This window comes from Typopeltis vanoorti, chromosome 17, assembly GCF_054136105.1.
Source record: "Typopeltis vanoorti isolate ZY-2024b chromosome 17, IOZ_Tvanoo_1.0, whole genome shotgun sequence".
Classification (NCBI taxonomy): domain Eukaryota; kingdom Metazoa; phylum Arthropoda; class Arachnida; order Uropygi; family Thelyphonidae; genus Typopeltis; species Typopeltis vanoorti.
Window position 1 is genome coordinate 30,901,188 of NC_143565.1, and position 19,199 is coordinate 30,920,386.

The 19,199-nt window shown below is 36.1% G+C and overlaps 1 protein-coding gene across 4 annotated transcripts in view; it reads left to right on the forward strand.

Annotated features, from left to right (window-relative positions):
- The window catches only part of l(2)gl (LLGL domain-containing protein l(2)gl), a 437,582-nt gene that overhangs the window by 162,447 nt on the left and 255,936 nt on the right, over positions 1-19,199 (forward strand). For all 4 annotated transcript variants that reach the window (XM_090407678.1, XM_090407677.1, XM_090407680.1 and 1 more), the window contains exons 8-10: positions 2,354-2,480; positions 13,919-13,973; positions 14,075-14,229. In XM_090407678.1, the coding sequence (XP_090263804.1) occupies positions 2,354-2,480; positions 13,919-13,973; positions 14,075-14,229 (337 nt within the window). The remainder of the gene's footprint in view (positions 1-2,353; positions 2,481-13,918; positions 13,974-14,074; positions 14,230-19,199) is intronic.

The following is a 19,199-nucleotide window of genomic DNA, read 5'->3' on the forward strand; positions in this document are numbered from 1 at the left end:
ATCAGAATTCCTTGAAATGATACACTTTAAAAAAGTGTTTTTTCCTGATATCACAAATCTCTTCTCCTTTGTCATTCCATTATGGTTACTTCTCATGAAAGAACAAAATTTTAAACAGAAGTTACTGTGTTGAATTCTCTTTCCCCTTCAGTTTTTTTATTGAAAATTTGAAAATGCATTCTATTGATTCATCGTCTCTTAAGCCTTCTATCTGGTTAAGATATATGTTTTCTGTTTAATCCTTTTCCAGTGTTTTCACTCCAAGCATCTAATCTATATTTTCCATTTAGCCTCATGTTTTAGATGCATTACTCTTAATTCTTTCACCTTAATAGTCAACATCCAAAAATCCATTTTACTGTGGAAAAGGAAACTAACAATATTCTAGCTTTTCTAGACTACCTTGCTAGTGGTATAGCATGCATTACTGGTGGTAACTTTTTTTATAGTATACAGGAGACCTACTCTGACAGTAGAAGTATTAACAAACTTTTCCATCTCCCTCCCTCCCTCCCTCTCTCTCTCCCCCCCCTCACGTGCTGGTATGGTATTATTATTACTACTCTAACCAGTAAAGTCAACAATCTTTGTTTCTATAAGGTGCCCATTGCAACTGAAATCACCATATGTACCATGTCTTTTTAATGGCTACAGTTCTTATAAATCAAAGTACTTAATCCTTCCTCAGTCCTCTATCTTCTTTTCAGAAAGATTCATTTATATCTTGGTTAGGTCTGAAAAAATAACCAGAACTTTAAAAAACTTCAGTCTTTTCTCTATCTCCAAGCCTCACTTGAATCTGGCTACCATTGTCCATTTCTTCTGAGGACCACCACCTTCCTCTCTCAGTTCCTAGTGTGTATAGTTTGTTTGTTCCTACAAGTTGATTTACTGTGGAAAGACTGAAAGATCAGTTAAGTCTAGTAGGCAATGTTGTGGCGACACTCCCAATGTGGGCAATACTCCCACAGCATCAAATGAGAAACTATCATGCTCCATTACAGCAAGCTAGAACCGAAAGACTTTTTTTAGAATCTGCAGATGCTCTTCAAAATCATCGTAATCTAAATAAATATGGTTGCGTTAAATTTCCCAAAATATGGGAAATGTGCAAACATTAGTTCTTAGTGATCTTGTGACTTCTGACTGGTGTGCAGAAGGCATCCGACTCCAGACTTGCCTATTTAGTCTCGCTTTGTGTTTGTGTGTTGCAATTTATACTGTACTTACTGAAGATGTTTCTGTGACTAAGACAAAATATTAGATGCAATTAAACATTGTTTTCACTCTAAGCATCTAAGATAAGTTCCAACAAGCACTTATGCTTAAACATACAACTTTGGAAAAGATGTTAAGTGTGACTTCCTTACTCACAGAATTATGGGACATTGTAGACATTCTTCAAACAAGTAAGTGCAAACAAAAGAAAGGATTAAAAAAATTATTGGCTAAAAAAAGCAACATTTCACCTTTAATATCACAAGATCTTAATCAATATATTGTCACCTGTTCTTACAAATACTGAATTTTGTATCTTTTTTCAAACGTTTTTCAACTTTGTCTTTATATCAACTAACCTCCTCAAAATTTATATCATTGCTAAGATAGAGAAAGAACATTCATGGTTGCTGTACTTCTCAAGCTAAACAACCATGCAGAAATCTCGATTTTTCTGGCACTTCTATATGAGACTGGCTAATTTATCTGCTGTTGGGGGAAAAAAGAAAAAAAAAACCTTATAAAGGTTCTTTACTTTGAGATTTAAGCCCTTTGTTCTAACCTGAGAGCATTTGTAAATGATGTGGTGTGCAAGTTTTTTGGTTGAATAAAACTTATTTCAAATTTATGTTTGAAATCCTATCTAATGTCTGAAAAGACAGTATATCACACTGCCATAAATTTGGGTCTATTTTAATTGTGAATTTTTAATTCATATGTATATTTCTTTATGTTAATATATGATTATTATTTAACTATTAGGCTCTTGCTCAATGCAGACTAGTTCTTAATCTAGTTCAGACTTAGTCAGCCTACTGAGCTTATCACCACTAGACACACAGCAAGTATATTCTGCACAATTAGTTTAAATGTTACTACAGTCTATTATAATTTAAGAGAACACATGCTATTACTGTGCAAAATTTACATAAAAGCCAAACATGTTTGCATATTTGGCCTTACTAGCAACTGTTATGACTATGGTATTTGCAGGTGGTGGTGGGGATTAAAAAAAAAAATTAAGTCTTTCTATGAATAAAAACCATCAGTTTGAGTTACTTAAAATGTGACATTTTCTATTTTCATATTTAATTTTGCATACTGTGAAAAAATACCTTATAAAGCTTTCTTACAGGATTTGGAAGCTGTGACTTGGCATTCTAATGGAACAAAATTTATAAGTGCTCACCTTGATGGCAGCTACATTACTTGGAATACAACAGACTCAACAAAACCTGAAAGTCTTCCTAATGCACTTTATGGTATAATTTGGAACTTCTTCAATACTTTTTAATCATTTTAATTTTCCTGTATAATTGCAATGATTCATTTTACTTGCAGTCATTAGATTGTCCTTGACAAATTATATTTTGATGGAAAGTAAGCAAAAAAAAAATTTTTTTTTTTTTTTTTGGGGGGGGGGGATAGGATTGTAGACCTAATAGAAGAATGCAGCAGAATATACCACATATTGGAGAGGGGAAGGAAAAAAATCAAAATGTGCGATATGTAATAAGAATATAATGAAGTACAGTACTTGTAATATATTTGAGATATAGCAACACAGTAATAATTAACTATTGTATGTGCTAGCACCCACTCTATAGCATGAAAGCAAGTCCATATATGGCTGATTCTTCAATAAATAAAAATAAAATAAAATCTGTCAAATTATTAAGGTACTGCTACTTTCACCTCAGTGCTTGCCATCTAAACTAATGGAAAAGGTTTCAGCAGTCAACTTCTACAACTGGAGACCTGTTAACTAATGTATTATTGTATGGGCACTTCCATTGAGTCTGAAGACTCATCGCAGGAGAACCAAACTATCCACACAATCATCATACCTCTCTTCTCATCTTCCTTATACCCTCTTTTACCTTGCGGTGTCGAGGGTCCATTGATCATCGGACCTCACTCCGTTTACAGGATAAGGTGGTCAGCCTTATGCCCCGGTGTATCCTATGGCCTGTAGTGTTGAGTTCTCAAGGCCAGTTTTCCTGCTTTGCGGAATGAAAAACCCCTGAATAAACTGGGGAAAAAACCCTGCTGTCCACGCCCAAGACTGGCTAACTTGGTTATGGCTGAGGAAGATCCTTCAGCTCCTCACGTCACTGACGCGAATCGAACCTAGGACACTCCTTCCCCAGTCATATGGTTGCGAAGCGCATAGCCACTAGGCTAACTGCGCAGACTCAAACCTCTCTTTGAACCTATTAACAGATGCTCACAACTGAATGGCAACCCATTCTATTCATTCACAACTATCCAAGCAAAAAATCTACTCCTTACACCCCTACTAACCACACTTTTACTCAACTTCCAGATAAGAACTTTTGTTTTCTCCCTTAATCAGAACAAGTGTTGAACTTTAATTGCTCCCTTAAGTGCTGAAACATTTCCCCTGCTGCATTATTTCTACAAAACCCTCTAAGTAACTTAAATGTTTCTATCATGTCCTCTCTCTTTTTTTTGCATATCAACCAATTTCTGCAATCCACACACCCTCAATCTATTCTTGTAGGGCTGCTTGCCCTACAAGAATAGATTGTAGGGCACAGTAATCCAGATGTGGGCATATCAAAGTTTTATAAAGAGAAATAACAACTTCCTTATCTCTACTTGTTGGCATATTTTTCAATAGCCAAATAATCATAATTATGAGCAACCTTAGCAGTATACCCTCTAAACTTCAGTCCTCTATCTACTACCATCTCCAAATCCTTAGCTTCATCCATTTCCTGGAGTAGAGTTCCATTGATGTGGTACACAGCATGTAATCGATTTATCCCAAAATATATAACTTTTCATTTCTCCACTCACAAATTGACACAAATTATCTTTACCCATACTGACAACCTATTTAAATCGTCCTGCATGCTCTCTACATTGCCTTGAATATTTATCAGCAAACAACTTTCAGATTATCCTATATTATGTACAAAAATTCTGCCAATCAAGATCCACAGCTGATTGATTCCCTTGCTTACATCTCTTTATATGTGCCATAGAAAGGTTAAAACCAGCCTGTGTTGTTGTATTTGATGAGATTTGGAATTGAGGGCTTCTCAGCAAATTGCCATCCTATTGTGGAATGTTCACTGCATGTAATGGAGGATATTCTCTTCAGATTTTTCCTACTAATGGAAATGTTCCACAGAACTTTCATACATCCTGTTTTCTCATATACATAAATGAGTCATTGTTTTGCTGCTGATAGTTCTCTGTTTGTCCTGTTCATATGGCAAACTCTGCAGTGCTCAAACATCTCAAGGCTTTTAAGGTCATCTACAGTTATTGTCTAAATTCTGGTCTCCATATCATTCTTCAGTGATGACAACTTAAGTTCAGTGTTCTGTTCCAAAACACTTTCTCCTGCCAGGGAAAAACAAAAGATTTGATAATGCTCATCTTAATAGTCAACATTTCTCTTCTTGGACTGACACTTACCCTTTCCCAACACAAACACATTACTATTATGGCATCTTTGGCTTCCAAAAATTCCTCTTTCATTATAGCAGTTGCTCAAGACTTTACTTTATATATCCCCATATAGTATAGTAACTCTGCACAAATCCCAAATCTACCTGCTTTTGGAATACTGCTCTCATATTTGGGATAGTATGCTGAAAACCCTCTCTAAAAATTCTTTGTTCAGAAGAGGGCAAATTGACAACCCTCTCTCTAACAGATTCTTTCTACACTGTCAGTTTTTCACTGTGCCTTCTGCAGACATTTCCATGGATGGTATTCAGCAGAAACGGCATGTATTATGTTCCCCATTTCTGTTAAAACTACAATAACATGAGCAACTGCTGCCCATAATTTTTTTTAGAGATGAATTGCCAATTTGCAAAACTTGCTACTTCCACCTACCTAAGTTCTGTAGATTAGCCTTATTCTACAGAAAAATATTCCACAAAGACTACATCCTCCAGCTTTTCTAAATAAAAGGATATCAACAGATTAATTTTTATCTTCATCCTTGCTCACACACAGCATTGATTTGCTATAGGCTCACAGCTTTTCATCTGTGGAAGAAAGAAAAGAAGTTTGATCAGGTTAATAATCTGACATTGATCACTAATACTTGGTGCAAAAGCAGCAAGTAATTTCTAGAGTTATGTTGAGTGGCAAAGTGAAGTGACTGCAAATGGAATATTGGAATACTAGATTAAAATGTCTATGTGGAATTGCTGCTATAAAACTCCTTCATTATAACAAAGTGCTACAGTTACAATGCTGTTGCTAAAAGAAATTCATAATAACATTGTTCATGTGGTCTCTAAGAATTTGTTATACTGAGAATAACTAATTTTTTTTTTTTAAAAGTTACTTTTGGTATTTTATTAGTATTTTAAAATTTCCATTAAAAGTTTTGTAACTGTTTGTCTGAAAAATTTTGATTTCAATTTAAGAAAATAAAATACACGAATATTAAGAAAGTTATACAAATTAAGAAATTTAGTTTTATATTCACTGATTAGAGAATTATCAAACAGTAAACTTGCCTTTTGGATTTAATTTTATCTATAAATAAAACCAGAAATTTGGGATTGTTGGTGGATTAGGAGTTGAAATTTAGAGGGCACATAGAGAAAGTGGCTAAAGCAGCTCATGGGATTACTTGGTTATTGAAGAATACTTGATCAGCAGAGACAAGCAGGTTATTGTTCCTCTTTATTGAACCTTGATAAGACCTTCCTATCTTGACTACTGTGCATAGATTTGGGCCCCAGAATTTCTTGGTGGTGATGAGATGGAAAGGATCCAGAGATGAGTGACCAAGATGGTAACAGGTCTATGGAATGAACTTTATGAGAACAGATTGAAGATTTGTGGGTTACAGAAACTGGTTGATAGGCAGAAAAGGAATGATATGATTGAGACATAAATTACTTAAGGGGTTTTTACAAGATTAATTTAGAAGAAATTTTTCAGAACAGGTGTGGTGGTGGTGGGAGAACTAGGGGCCACCCATGGAAACTGAGTTAGAGTGTAGTTAGTAATGGTGTCAGAACTAGGTTTTCTGCTTGGAGAGTAGTGAATGAATGGAATAAATGGCCAGAGTCTGTTTTGGGTGCCATGACTTTGAATGAGTTCAAAGCATAGTATGATAGATACTGTGCAAATTTTGAATAGTTCTTGACATGATGATTAGGGCCTCTCTCAATGAGTCTGAGGACTCCTTTGAGTATAATAAATTTAATTTAATCCTTTATCCTTGAAAAAAAAAAACTTCCAACTCCTTTGAGTACTCTGTAATAATAAGAATATTCTTTTTAAACAGTTGGAGATTGTGAAGCATCCCCCATGAATTATTTCCAAATGAAATGATTCATGGGGAAGGCTGTTTCAGAACTGAAGTGGATGGAATGAAAGATGACTGGGAGTAGCTGTATGCAGTTAAGCTGTAAAGGGATGTGTTAGCAGCTGTTGCTCAAGTTCCTGTGGATTTTGACAGAAATGGGAGGCATAATGGATGCTAGGTCTGCTTGAACAGTAGAAGGGACACAATAAGGAAACTGATTTTATATGAAAAGTGATTGAAGAAAGTTTGTTAGCAATGCCATTTATCTACTCAGCTGTCCTTTTTGAACAGCATCAAGAATTTTTGGGGAGGTCTTAGGTACACCACTCCAAATGTGAGAGCAGCATTCCAAGGCCGGTTGGATTTGAGATTTATACAGAGTAAGTAACTGATCAGAAGAGAAGTACCATCTTAAGCGAAAAATAAGTGCTATGTTTTTTTTGGAAACTGAGGATGCTATAGAAGTGATATGAATGCCAGAAAGAATTTGGAGTAAGTCAGTCCAAGAAGAGAGATTTTGTCTTGACTGTTGAGTTCAGCATTATCAAGTCAGTGGACACGATCTGATGTCTTTTTTTCCAAAACAAGAACTGTGTTTTGGAAGCATTGAAGTTGACTTGGTTGTTTTCATCCTAATCAAGGATACTTTGGAGATCGGTATTCAGAACCCTTATTACAGATGACTCTGAAGCTTGATGTTTGCAATGCTTGTCACACGAGTAGGATGACTGGTTAGTTCTATTGTCAGCAAAACTATGAATAAGGTTTGCAGTCAGTGAGAGTGGATCATTCATATAAATGAGGTAGAGTGGGGGTTAAATGGCAGATCCTTGAGAGACACTGAATATCTGCATTAATCGGAAAATCTGAAGAGAGAGAGAGAGAGAGCACCATTGACCATTTTATGTAGGAATTGATCTAAGAGAAAAACCTAGCAATCCAGTTATACAAGGATGAAGGCAGGTAATTTATTGAGAAGCCTTTGATGCCAGACCCTACCAAAGAAACCTTGGAGGTGTCAAGTGCAACAGCACTGGTTTTCTATCTTAATTAAAATAAAATTATATATAAATATTATTTTACTCTTAATGACTAACTATAACTAAAAGATTGAATATATAGATAAGGTGGGTAATAACATAATTGATGCAGTCAATTAACTGTATAACATAAATAGCACTGTTGCTTTACAGTATAACACTAGCATAAACTGAGTGTTTTCTAGTTATTGTCAGTTAAATAAGCAAACAAGATCTTACTAATGTACACAACAATGAGCACATGCACACAGCTAATTTCAGTTATTGGAATCCAATATAATAGTGTATTTGTCATCATGCTGATATTCACTGTTTGTAGTTGGTTTTGTGATAGCTTATTCTTTTCCTAGCTGAAGAAGATGCATGTAATTTGGATGAAAGTAGTTGTGGTTAATAAAGTAGAAGCTTTTTTGTGTTGACGTTTTTTTTAGCCACATAAACGTTCCTAAATATGTCGATGTACTGGCATAGTTTCATATTCTACAGTGCATCTATATAAACAAAATATAGATATTCAGTCATATAAAGGAAAATAAATAATTTGAAAAAATTACTATGTACCCTAAATTTAAAAAAAAAAAAAAAATATATTAACACCAGACCTCCATGGAATCAAGAGATTCATTGTGGGAGGCAAACACTGTTAGACACAAAACCCATCAAACTATGCTTTAAACTCATTTAATGTATCTGCATTCCACATTGTCAGGCATTGCATTCCCTCAATCTGTCTTCACATCCCAGAGACCACTTACGACCTTAGTCAGTCCTCTGTGGACCCCGTTCTAACATATCCTCGTCGCCCTGAAAACCAGAGGACCAAATCTGTGCACAGTAATCCATAAGAGGCCTGATCAAGGTTATACATTGGTACCAGAACCTCTTTGTTTTTGCATGTTAAGGTCCTCAACATCATCACCATTCACATTCAGATCCTTGTGCACCACCATTCTAAGGTCTCTTGTCTCCTCAACTTCCTCCAGAATTTCCCCACCAAGTGTGGGGAAATTCTTGCCTACCAAATTTCAGGAATTTGCATTTTGCAACATTGAATCAACATTTCCATACTGTTGCCTACTCATGCAATCTATTCAAGTCCTCCTGTAAGGCTGCATCTGCTTGATTCTTCATCACTCTCCACTTGGTATCATCTGCAAAAAGTTGTATGTCACCAGTTAAACCAAATATCATTAGTATATAAATTACATGACAACGGTCCCAAAACATATTGCTGTGGCACACTAGTGACTTTCCTCTTTCAAGATAGTATCCCCCCCCCCCCCATAAATGTTATCCAATCCCATTTGCTTCAATATTGTTACCAACTTGTACGAAAATCAATCAAAAGCCTTTGTAAAATCTAACTATACCACTATACACTATCTACCAATAATTGTCTGGGCATCCCTGTTATTTGCAGTTATGGAACATTCCAGGAAAATACTGCTTCCTACAGATAGTAAGAAGCAGTATTTCATCGGAACAGTGAATACAGGTGGTATGGCAACATGACGTGAACTCAGTCGCTTCTAGATAGGTGTCATCGTGGGCTGTCACATTGGTGGCATGTCCATACATGCCATTGCTGCTCATCTGGAGCATCCAAAATCAACAGTTGGCGATGTGATCAACAAATGATGTTTTGGCATTACTAGTGCAGGAAAACACCCAGGGATGCTGCCAGAAATGACAGGGGCAGGAGGGTGTTAAAACAGGTGGCACGCAAAAACTGGCTTCAGTTGACACAGACCATTTGTGATGAGGTCCAGAGCACCAGTAACACCATGATTAACATTGATACTGTACGAAAAGAACTCCATTTACTAGGGTTCCACGAAATAGCAATGGCACACAAGCCAAAACATCACAACAGTGAACAAGGCGGCTCGTCTGGCCAGGTGCTAAGAGCATTGAACTGGATAATTGACCAGTGGAAAATGGTACTCTGGAGCGATGAATCAAGGCTCACCTATTTTCAGTCTGATGTGGAGGCAGCCTGATGAATACTTTTTATCACAGTGTGTTGCACCCACAGTAAAGTTTGGTGGTGGAGGAGTAATGATGTGGGGTTCTATCAGCTGGTTTGGAGTGGGACTACTGGTCGTTGTCCATGGTCCCAAGAAGGCAGCTCAGTACCTTTTTAGTATTCTGGATAATCAGGTGCTGCCTACACTGTGGAGTGTTTATGGAATGTATATATCATGGAATATATATCCCATGTTACTATCAAGACAACAATGTCCCATGCCACAAAGCTGCAGCTGTTATGGAATGTATGAAGAGATGGGTGTTAAACAACTGCCCTGGCCTGCACACAGTCCTGACCTCAACCTCGTCGAACACTTATGGGACGAATTGGAGATGCAATTGAGTTCCAGATCAGCACGTCCTTGATCTGTTGCTGAATTCAGTGCTGCTTTAATGGAGGAATGGAGACAAATTCCATCTGTCTGCCACACATTGTAGAAAGACTCCCCAAAGGGTGCAGGAGGTGATCGAAGCCGAAGGTGGACACAGTTCACTTTTAGGTCTATAACAACCAATCTTACCCGATATAGGGTTTGCCTGCTGGTAAATTGCTAAAATGTCCAGACAATTATTGGAATCCAGGTTTCATGCTTAATCCTCTCATTCATCTGTTTTACATCTACCTTATTCAGCCTTTTGACCTTCAGAATACGTTTATACATTGATACTGTTATGTTTACATTGATATTTTTGTCTGTTCCCAATAAGCATTTATTTCCTTACCACTCTATTCCTCATTCCATGCTTTAGTTCCAATCTGTCTCCTAAACTCATCATCATCACCACTAGTCTTGTACGTCCACATATCTTTTCCTCACAGAAGTCTTCATATGGCTAGTCACAATTCAGATGATCACTTCATGATCACTCTCACTAACTGGAGGAAAGTACAAAACCTCACTCACAATTACATCTGTTGAAATGATCAGAATCTAAAAGTCTGAACTTTGCAAGCCCTGCTTTACTTGCTGCCTGAGGTAGTTGTCTCTCAAGAACTTGAGAAATTAATTTTCCTTATTCCCAAATGCTATCTCTTCATTCCAATCTATATCGCCATAATAATAATTGCTAAAATAATCACTCTTCCCTTGTTCACTAACCCAAGTTTCTTTTATAATTCTTCATCACTATCCTCCACATTCTCTGGCCTATAGCAGCATCCAACATCCTCATACATACATTTGCTACTATTTCAACATCCATTCTCCCTATGCTGTGCCTCCCAGTCCACCTGGGTTTTTCCTGTTCCTCTTGCATTGCTATTCTCTTTTCGTCTCGCACTACTACTGTTTCCATTGCCAAGCTTCTGTCTTTTCAATACCACTCTGCTGATCTTACTTTTGCTTGTATCACACACACTGCACTTCCATCTAGCAACGCTTTCTCCAGTGCACTGACTCCAAAGCCATTCAAATGCAATCTGTCATGTCTGTATAATTCTATTCTTCTCTCAAACACGTCATACATCCACAAACTGTACTCCCTTCACCTCACACGGCTTTGCTAGCATACTAGTCCTGATTTTGGCTCTCTATCTCAACTCATCATTGTCATACCTTTGCAAAAATTGCCAAAATATTTAATAATTTTTTTGACCTTTATGTGAGGTAAGCAAAGCCACATTGAATTCCCATTGATTCCTCCCAGTTATTTAAAGTCCTCTTTCAAATGTCATGCAGCATGTGCAGCATTCATTGTAAAAGATTTGTGGATTAAATTGTTATTTAAGAGAATAAAATTTATTGAAGCTTATAATATAGTGACTTATAAACTGTTAGAATTCTTTTACTGACTGCAGGATGGCATCCTGCAGATAACTACTGTAATTTAATATCTAGATCACATATGGGCAGCCTGCAGGCTGGATCCAACCCTCATGGTGGGAGAAAACATGGTGTGTTCTACTAACTCACATTAAGCTGATGTCATATGACTTGCGCAAAACACACTGTTTTTATCCAACCAAGGTCTCTTTCTCACTTTGACTAACGGCGTGTGTGAACGTGTTACGTGTCAGTTCGGTACTTGTGTTGGTGTTGTGCTTTGTTCAGTGCCCTGCATTGATGTTGTGTTCTGTTCAGTGCCTGCGGTGTAGAAGACAGTTTTGTTTGACAGTTCTGAATATTGCTTATAAATTTGGGACAAAGTCGGGGGTTATTGCAAAAAAAAAGAAAAGTAGATGCAGAGAATCGTCAATTTCAAAGCAACTAGATGGATGATTATTATTTTATTCTGAATAAAGGTTTGCCTGTATGTTTGCTGTGCAATGAATCCATATCCATCAACAAAGAATACAACTTGAAGAGACACTTTACTTCGAGACATGCAAATCACCCAAAAATTGACGGACAACTACGAAAAGATGAAATACAGAAGTTGAAGAAGAACTTGGATACCCAGTAGCAAATGTTCAACAAGCAAAGAACGCAGCACCACAGCATTGTCAAAGCCAGCTTTGTGGTAAGCGAAAAAATCGCTAAGCATTCTAAGTCATTTGGTGAAGGAGAATTTATCAAAGAATGTCTGTTGGATGTTGCAAGTATAATATGTCCTGAAAAGAAAAAAGACTTAGAGAATATTTGTTTGTCGAGACGTACTGTTGTCCGACGGATAGAAATTATGGCTGATGATATCAAAAAAAGTTTAAAAGAGAAGATTGCTAGATTGGAAGCATTTTCAATTGCTTTGGATGACAGCACCGATGCCTCGGATACAGCACAACTAGCAATATTTATTCGAGGAGTTGATGCGGATTTCAACATCACAGAAGAATTATTGGCGCTTTGGCCATTAAAAGGAACAGCTACCGGTGAAGATATATTTGAAACAGTCAACACAGTCTTCGAGAGATTTGGGCTTAAATGGAGTTCACTATCTGGCGTATGCACTGATGGAGCCCCTGCAATGGTTGGTGCACAGAAGGGATTTATTGGAATGGTTCATGAAAAAGCAATAGAACTACAGATCCATCTGGAAAATTTAACAAATTTTCACTGCATTATCCACCAACAAAGTCTGTGTGCAAAATCAATTAAATTCACAAATGTTATGGAAGTTGTAGTAGCCAGTATTAACTTTATTAAGTCACGTGCACTTAAATCACTGCCAATTTAAGGAGTATTTGGCAGACCTATTTTCGGTTTATGAAGATGTGTCTTATTATTGTGAAGTGAGGTGGTTGAGTAAAGGTAAAATGTTACAACAATTTTATGATCTGAGACAAGACATTGCAGATTTTATGGACATAAAAGGAAGCACAATTAGCCAAGTAAAAGATGATGAGTGGGTGTGTGATTTAGCATTCCTTGTAGATGTCACCAGATACCTAAACGAACTGAATCTTAAATTGCAAAAACAAGGTCAATTGGTTCATGAACTGCATGGACATGTCAAAGCTTTTTGTAATAAACTAAGATTGTTGGAAAGTCAGATAAGAGCTAAAAATTGTTATCATTTTCCTACTCTAGCAACTCATAAAAATATTTCTTATAATTGTTGTGGAGATGAATTGAAGGCACTAATAGAGCAATTTGATACAAGGTTTGCAAACTTCAAAAACAAAGACTCCACATTTGCTATATTTGCTCGTCCGATGGATGCTGATGTAAATAATGTGCCAGAAAACTTACAGATGGAACTTATTGAGTTTCAGGCAGATTTAGTGCTAAAATCGCAATTTAACAACATCGCTTTGATGGGTTTTTATAAATTTTATTTGGTGGAAGAAAAATATACAAATTTACATGCCTTTTCAAGAAAAATAATTTTTCTTTTCGGCAGCACAGTGAACAGTTTTTTCGAGGATGAAATACAATAAATCAAAAATTCGGACAAGAATAACGGAAGAAAACCTCAAATTCTATGCGATTATCCTTAAGTAATATTAACGTCAATATTGATAGTCTCGTAGTTGAAGTACAAAGCCAATCTTCACATGAAATTATGTCGTTCATTATATTATAAAATTTATGTAGTGCTTTATATTATATTATAAATAAATGAAATATGAAGTAGCAACTTGTTTTAATTCATTTAATATTAATTTATTTTATTTAATAATTTGGTCCGGCCCTTGACTCGGAGTCAGAATGATAATTTGGCTCCCGAACTATAAAAGGTTACCCATGCCTGATCCAGATATTAAATTACAGTAGTTAATCTGTGTCACTGAAAGTTGTTCATTCCAGATCCTCATTTTAAAATATATTTGGAGCTTGTCAAGACAAACTTACTTGCTCTTTTAAAAATCAAATTTTTCTGCTGATTAAGAGGTTAAATGATTGGTTAAATATATGATTGAGTTGAAACTATTTTCTTTCAGGACCGTATCCCTGCAAAGCAATAAACAAGATTCTCTGGAAGACAGTGAAAGGAGGGTATGTGCTCTCAAAATTACAGACTAGTAGTGACTTATTTAATTCCCCCCCCCCTACTCTTTTAAAGAAGCTACATATTTCATTCTTTGTTTGAATTCTAGGGATGACTATATAATATTATCTGGTGGTATGCCTCGTAGTACTTATGGAGATAAACATACAGTGACTATTATGTGTGGAGAAAAACACCAAGTTCTTGATTTTACTTCAAAAGTTGTGGATTTTTTTACTATTAGTGATAAGCATGATGAAACAGGTTAGTGATATGATTTCAACAGTAGGTTTATTTTTTTTGTTTCATCTCAAGTTATAATTATGTTATTTGAATTTTTGGCACTTTATAATATTACTATTTATAATATAATATTATAATTTTAGATATACTATATACACTGTTTGGAAAGAAGTCAATGGAACCCCCCCCCATATATAGTGCCATGTAATGAGTCACATGTTTGTAACCGGTATGAATTGGAGGAATATGATGCTCCCATGTCAATGCAACTACGAGGGTGGTCTGAAAAGTTCTCGGCCATAGATGGCAACACTATTGGCAAGTTTTTTTTTTTTTTTTCTAAGTTGGCACATCTGTTATAAGCATCCATGTGAAATTGCAAGTCAAATTCGTTTTTTCATTGTTAGGCCGAGAACTTTTTAGACCACCCTTGTATGTCCAAGTGAAATGACTTTGAGAAGGGAACTGATGGAGTTAGGCCTTCAACATGACATCCTATCAAAACATATATCTATATGGCAAATTGTTGACAAATTGGGCCATCCCAGGTCAACAATCAGTGATACCATACTAAGGTGAAAGTTCAGGGGATCAACTGCAAGTGTTTGCTGTCCACACTCAACAAATATGATTGTAGGATGCCCTGAAGAATAATATTTAGAAATCGCCATTCATTGGCTGACATATTGAATGTGGAGTTTCGGGCATTGACTGGAACAAAATTCTGCAAAAATATTCGGAAACAAGCTGCAGATTACTGAAACCAACATGCAGCATCATCTTCAGTGGTGCAAAGAGCATGTACAGTAGGACGTAGAAGCTTTGAAAGCTATGTAATGGAGCAACGAATCATGTTACAACCTCTGCTGAGCAAATGGATGTGTATGTGACTCAAACTATGAAATTCGGAGGTGGCAGCGTGATGGTATGATCTTGTTTTTCCTAGTTTAGCCTATCTGAACATTTTGGACAATGCAATGCTCCTACTCTGTGGTGTTTCTACAGAACTGACTGTTGTCTCTTTCAGCAAGACAATGCACCTTGTCATAAGACTTGCTCTAACAGCATCGTTTGTGGACATGAACATCACCACACTTGATTGGCCTCCACAGAGCCCTGATTTAAACCCTGTTGAACACTGTGGGATGAACTGGAGTGTCGGGTGAGTTTAAGAGACATCCTCCCCTCAACAGTCTAGGACTTCATTACATGCCTGCAGGAAGAATGATCCAAAATTCCCATTGATCGCTGTTGTATGCTTGTGGAAAGTATACCCTGTAAGATTGTTGTAGTCATTATAGTGAAAGGAGGTCCTATATTTTAATAAGGAGGGGGGGGGGCACCGTGGCTGTTTGTTCCTCACACTATGGTGTCTATTATTGACTTCTTTCCAAGAAATGTATTTTATATATATATATATATATATATATATATCAATGATGTCACATGCCCATTTCGGTTGGGTGTGCTGTTGCCTGACTTATACAACTAGTGCTATAAAATTCACACAAGTTTGACCATATGATTGCATTTTTATCAATGTATGAAAGTTGACAATGTATAGTACATCAGTGCTCATCTTAATTGGTCCAGTTCAATTAATAGTAGGATAATTTTGGATAATTTAATTTATCAATTAATTGCAACCAAATCTGTATAGAGCGAGGGACAATATGTTAAACATTTATTGTGAAATAGAGAAGTGTCTCATGTACTCATGTTTTTTGCAACTTAGTGCTTGCTCAATAAATTAGAAAAAGGAGGACAGGACTTACCTCCTTTGATTAATACAAAACATATGAAACTCAGAAAACAAACCACAATTCATGAGAAATGACAATGTTCAAGTGGATTGTTGACACAATGACCAATCATTCATTGATTTTTTGGGTGCTATTGTCTCAGTGCACACCTTGCCTCGTCCTGCTGGGTAGCTTAAAACCACTGGAACACTAAGAATTTCACCTGCTGTGCCTTCTGCATGTCTGTATTTGTGACTGCACACCTGAGCTTTTAACACGAATGTGATGTCTACACACTGAAAAGTGTCCTCTTCATTAGTATATTGTGTTTAATTTTAGGAATCGTGCAAAACCAGGAAACAATTAGGGGAATCTTCAACAGGAATAAATGCAAAATATATACCAATGATATATTCTATGGATGTGCACTGCACACCTTGAATATGTCCCTGATATCTATCAGGATAATTTAGGTGTGCTGAAAAGTCATGATAATCACCATGAAGGAACTCCCAGATTTTAATTATAGGATTGTGGATTGTAAAGAAGAGATAGTGTTTAGCAAAAAGGAGAGCAATTTGTTGCTGCGGAATAACTATCTAAAGCAGCGTATGATGGAAACAACATGAGTTTTATTAGTGTTAGATGTGGTTTTGAATGAGGTATCAACACTGCCACCGTGCAGTTAGCCTAGTGGCTTTGCAACCATATGCATGTGGAAGGAGTGTCCTAGGTTCGATTCCTGTCAGTGACGTGAGGAGCTTAAGGATCTTCCTCAGCCATAGCCAAGTTGGCCGATCTTGGGCAGGGACTGCAGGGTTTTTCCCACCAGTTTATCTGTGGTTTTTCATCCTGCAAGTAGGCAAACCAGCCCCATGAACACACATGGATCTACAGTCATAAATACTTTATACCTCCCATGAGGGGGCTCAACTTGCCCCAATAGGGACGTGGGAGAAAAGGGAGGAAACTCCATACGAACAAATAAATAAATAATGAAGTATTGGTTTGGAAGGTAGTCAAACAGGAAAAAGTTATCAAGAAGGTCTATATGTGTGGAACTATAAGGTGGGTAATTATGAGACGCTCCATAGTCAACTAGCATCAATACATTGGGTTGATGAATTATGTAGAAAAGATGTTGACAGTGCATGGGAAATGATAAGGCAGTATCTAACACAAGCAGTGCATAACTGCATACCAAGAATTAAGCAAATAAGTAGGAGTGCAATAGATAAACTGTGAAATCAAGCAAGCAATGTTATAAAAGAAGTTATGGAAGAAATACAAGATAGTTTGCAGTGAACAGATGTAAAAACTCGATGTAGCTTAAAATTACCAAAGCGCTTTACATCGATTTTTACATACGTCAAGTCCCATGAGAATATTGTAAAATTAACCTTGTTTGTCTCTGTATATTTTGTGCTAGATATTATTGTAAATAATCCTTTGGAAATTAACTGTATATACTCCTTTAACAAGAATATTTTAGAGTGTTAAAAACAAAGGCAATGTTTTGCCGGTGGAACATTGTGTAATAGCTCTATGAGCGCATAAGAAAGGTTGGTTGTTTACGACTTTTGTGTATGAGAAAGTGCTTACAAGCTCTGCGCATAAACATCTCCAAAGTCCGTCTAAAAGGTTCAAACAACTTTCCGCTGGCTGGTGTTGGAACGTACATCCTAGTTTCGAATCCGCCATTTTGTTGTAACGTACTCTTATTAATAAAATCTATTAATTGCTAATTGATCACTAATCCATATGTAGAGAAATTTATATTTATACTGTGCCACCCTATATTTAGATTAGTTTATATAAAATAGTAGAATCAATCTTCAATTAAATTAGCAGTCTCCTTACTCATTCAGGCCGAATTTAATACTTCTCACTTGAGGCTCCCGCTAGATTCGAATTATTTATGAACGGTGCAATAAAAAAGAATCGGGCAAACACAGTATTGAAATTAATAAAATAAAACATTTAATATAAGGTTATATAACAAATACATGAATTCCACTTCTAAAATAAGACATTACAATTAAGTTAGTACATCGGGTCAAATTATTCATATTAATTCAGTCTTCAAAATCCTCACATATAAGTTTCACAGTTTTCTCAATTACAAGATTCCTTACTCAGATTAATACAACAGAATTTCTAGTTTAATTACTTTGCTCATACTTCTCAGTTATACTCCACACTTAACTCTCAGCTGGCACTTATCATATCATTAAACACGGCAGATATTATTTCAAGGCAAATTATTTTTAACTTCTAACTTCGGCGATATGCCACAGTACATGTTAGAATGAGCAAAATGGAACTATCACTCAAGTCTTCATACACAGAAACAAATAAAATATGACTGTCCTTACCGGAGTTAATCTTCAGCACATCAGATTTAATGTGAGTATATCTTCAAATTATATTTATTACACCTATGGAACACATTTAAAAGGAATTCTTCAAGGTCATAACTAGATTATTATTTGTCGCGCTTCACAATTCTCTACGGCAACTATAAGGCAGATTGATATCCTTGTTTACTACTTCACAACAAATTAAGCTCCGTACAATTCTTCCTAAAAGCAATATAGAAATAAGTAGTAATTCTAAGCTAGCTGGATCTATTCTGAATCCTTCATTAACCTTCCAGTCCTTTAATTATCCAAATACGGCACCAAATCCCTATTAATGCCACTGCTGACTTTACTTTCAGCTATCTATAAGTTTTCACTTCGTCTTAGCACACTTTTAAATACTACTCTCTTGAATTCCTGCCCTTCAGTCCCTTTTATTTACTTTCACCCCCTTGCTTATGTCCTTCCTTTTTTCCGCTTCAAAAACTCTCCCTCTTTTTTCTTATATATTACTCTCATATATATTTTTTCTCTCCTCGTTATCGAAGCTCACGGTCTACCTGCGCGCGTTCCATCTTATTTCTCTCTCCATGGCAACGAACAAAACGTAAACATTCGAATTAACGTTACATAAGGCTATGCTTTTACATTGAGTAATGAAAAACATTAATAAAAATATTACAGTTACTTAATTTTCTCTTTCGTTTCATTTACAATTAACAATAATAAAATATGTTACAGTATATATATAAAGTATATTAAATTATATACATATAATTTCTCATAATATTATTGAAGGAATAAAGTAAATAAGATAAATGATATTTATCACTGGGTCCTTCCAATAGTAAAATATACATTAAAATTATTTAATCAAATAATAGCTGAT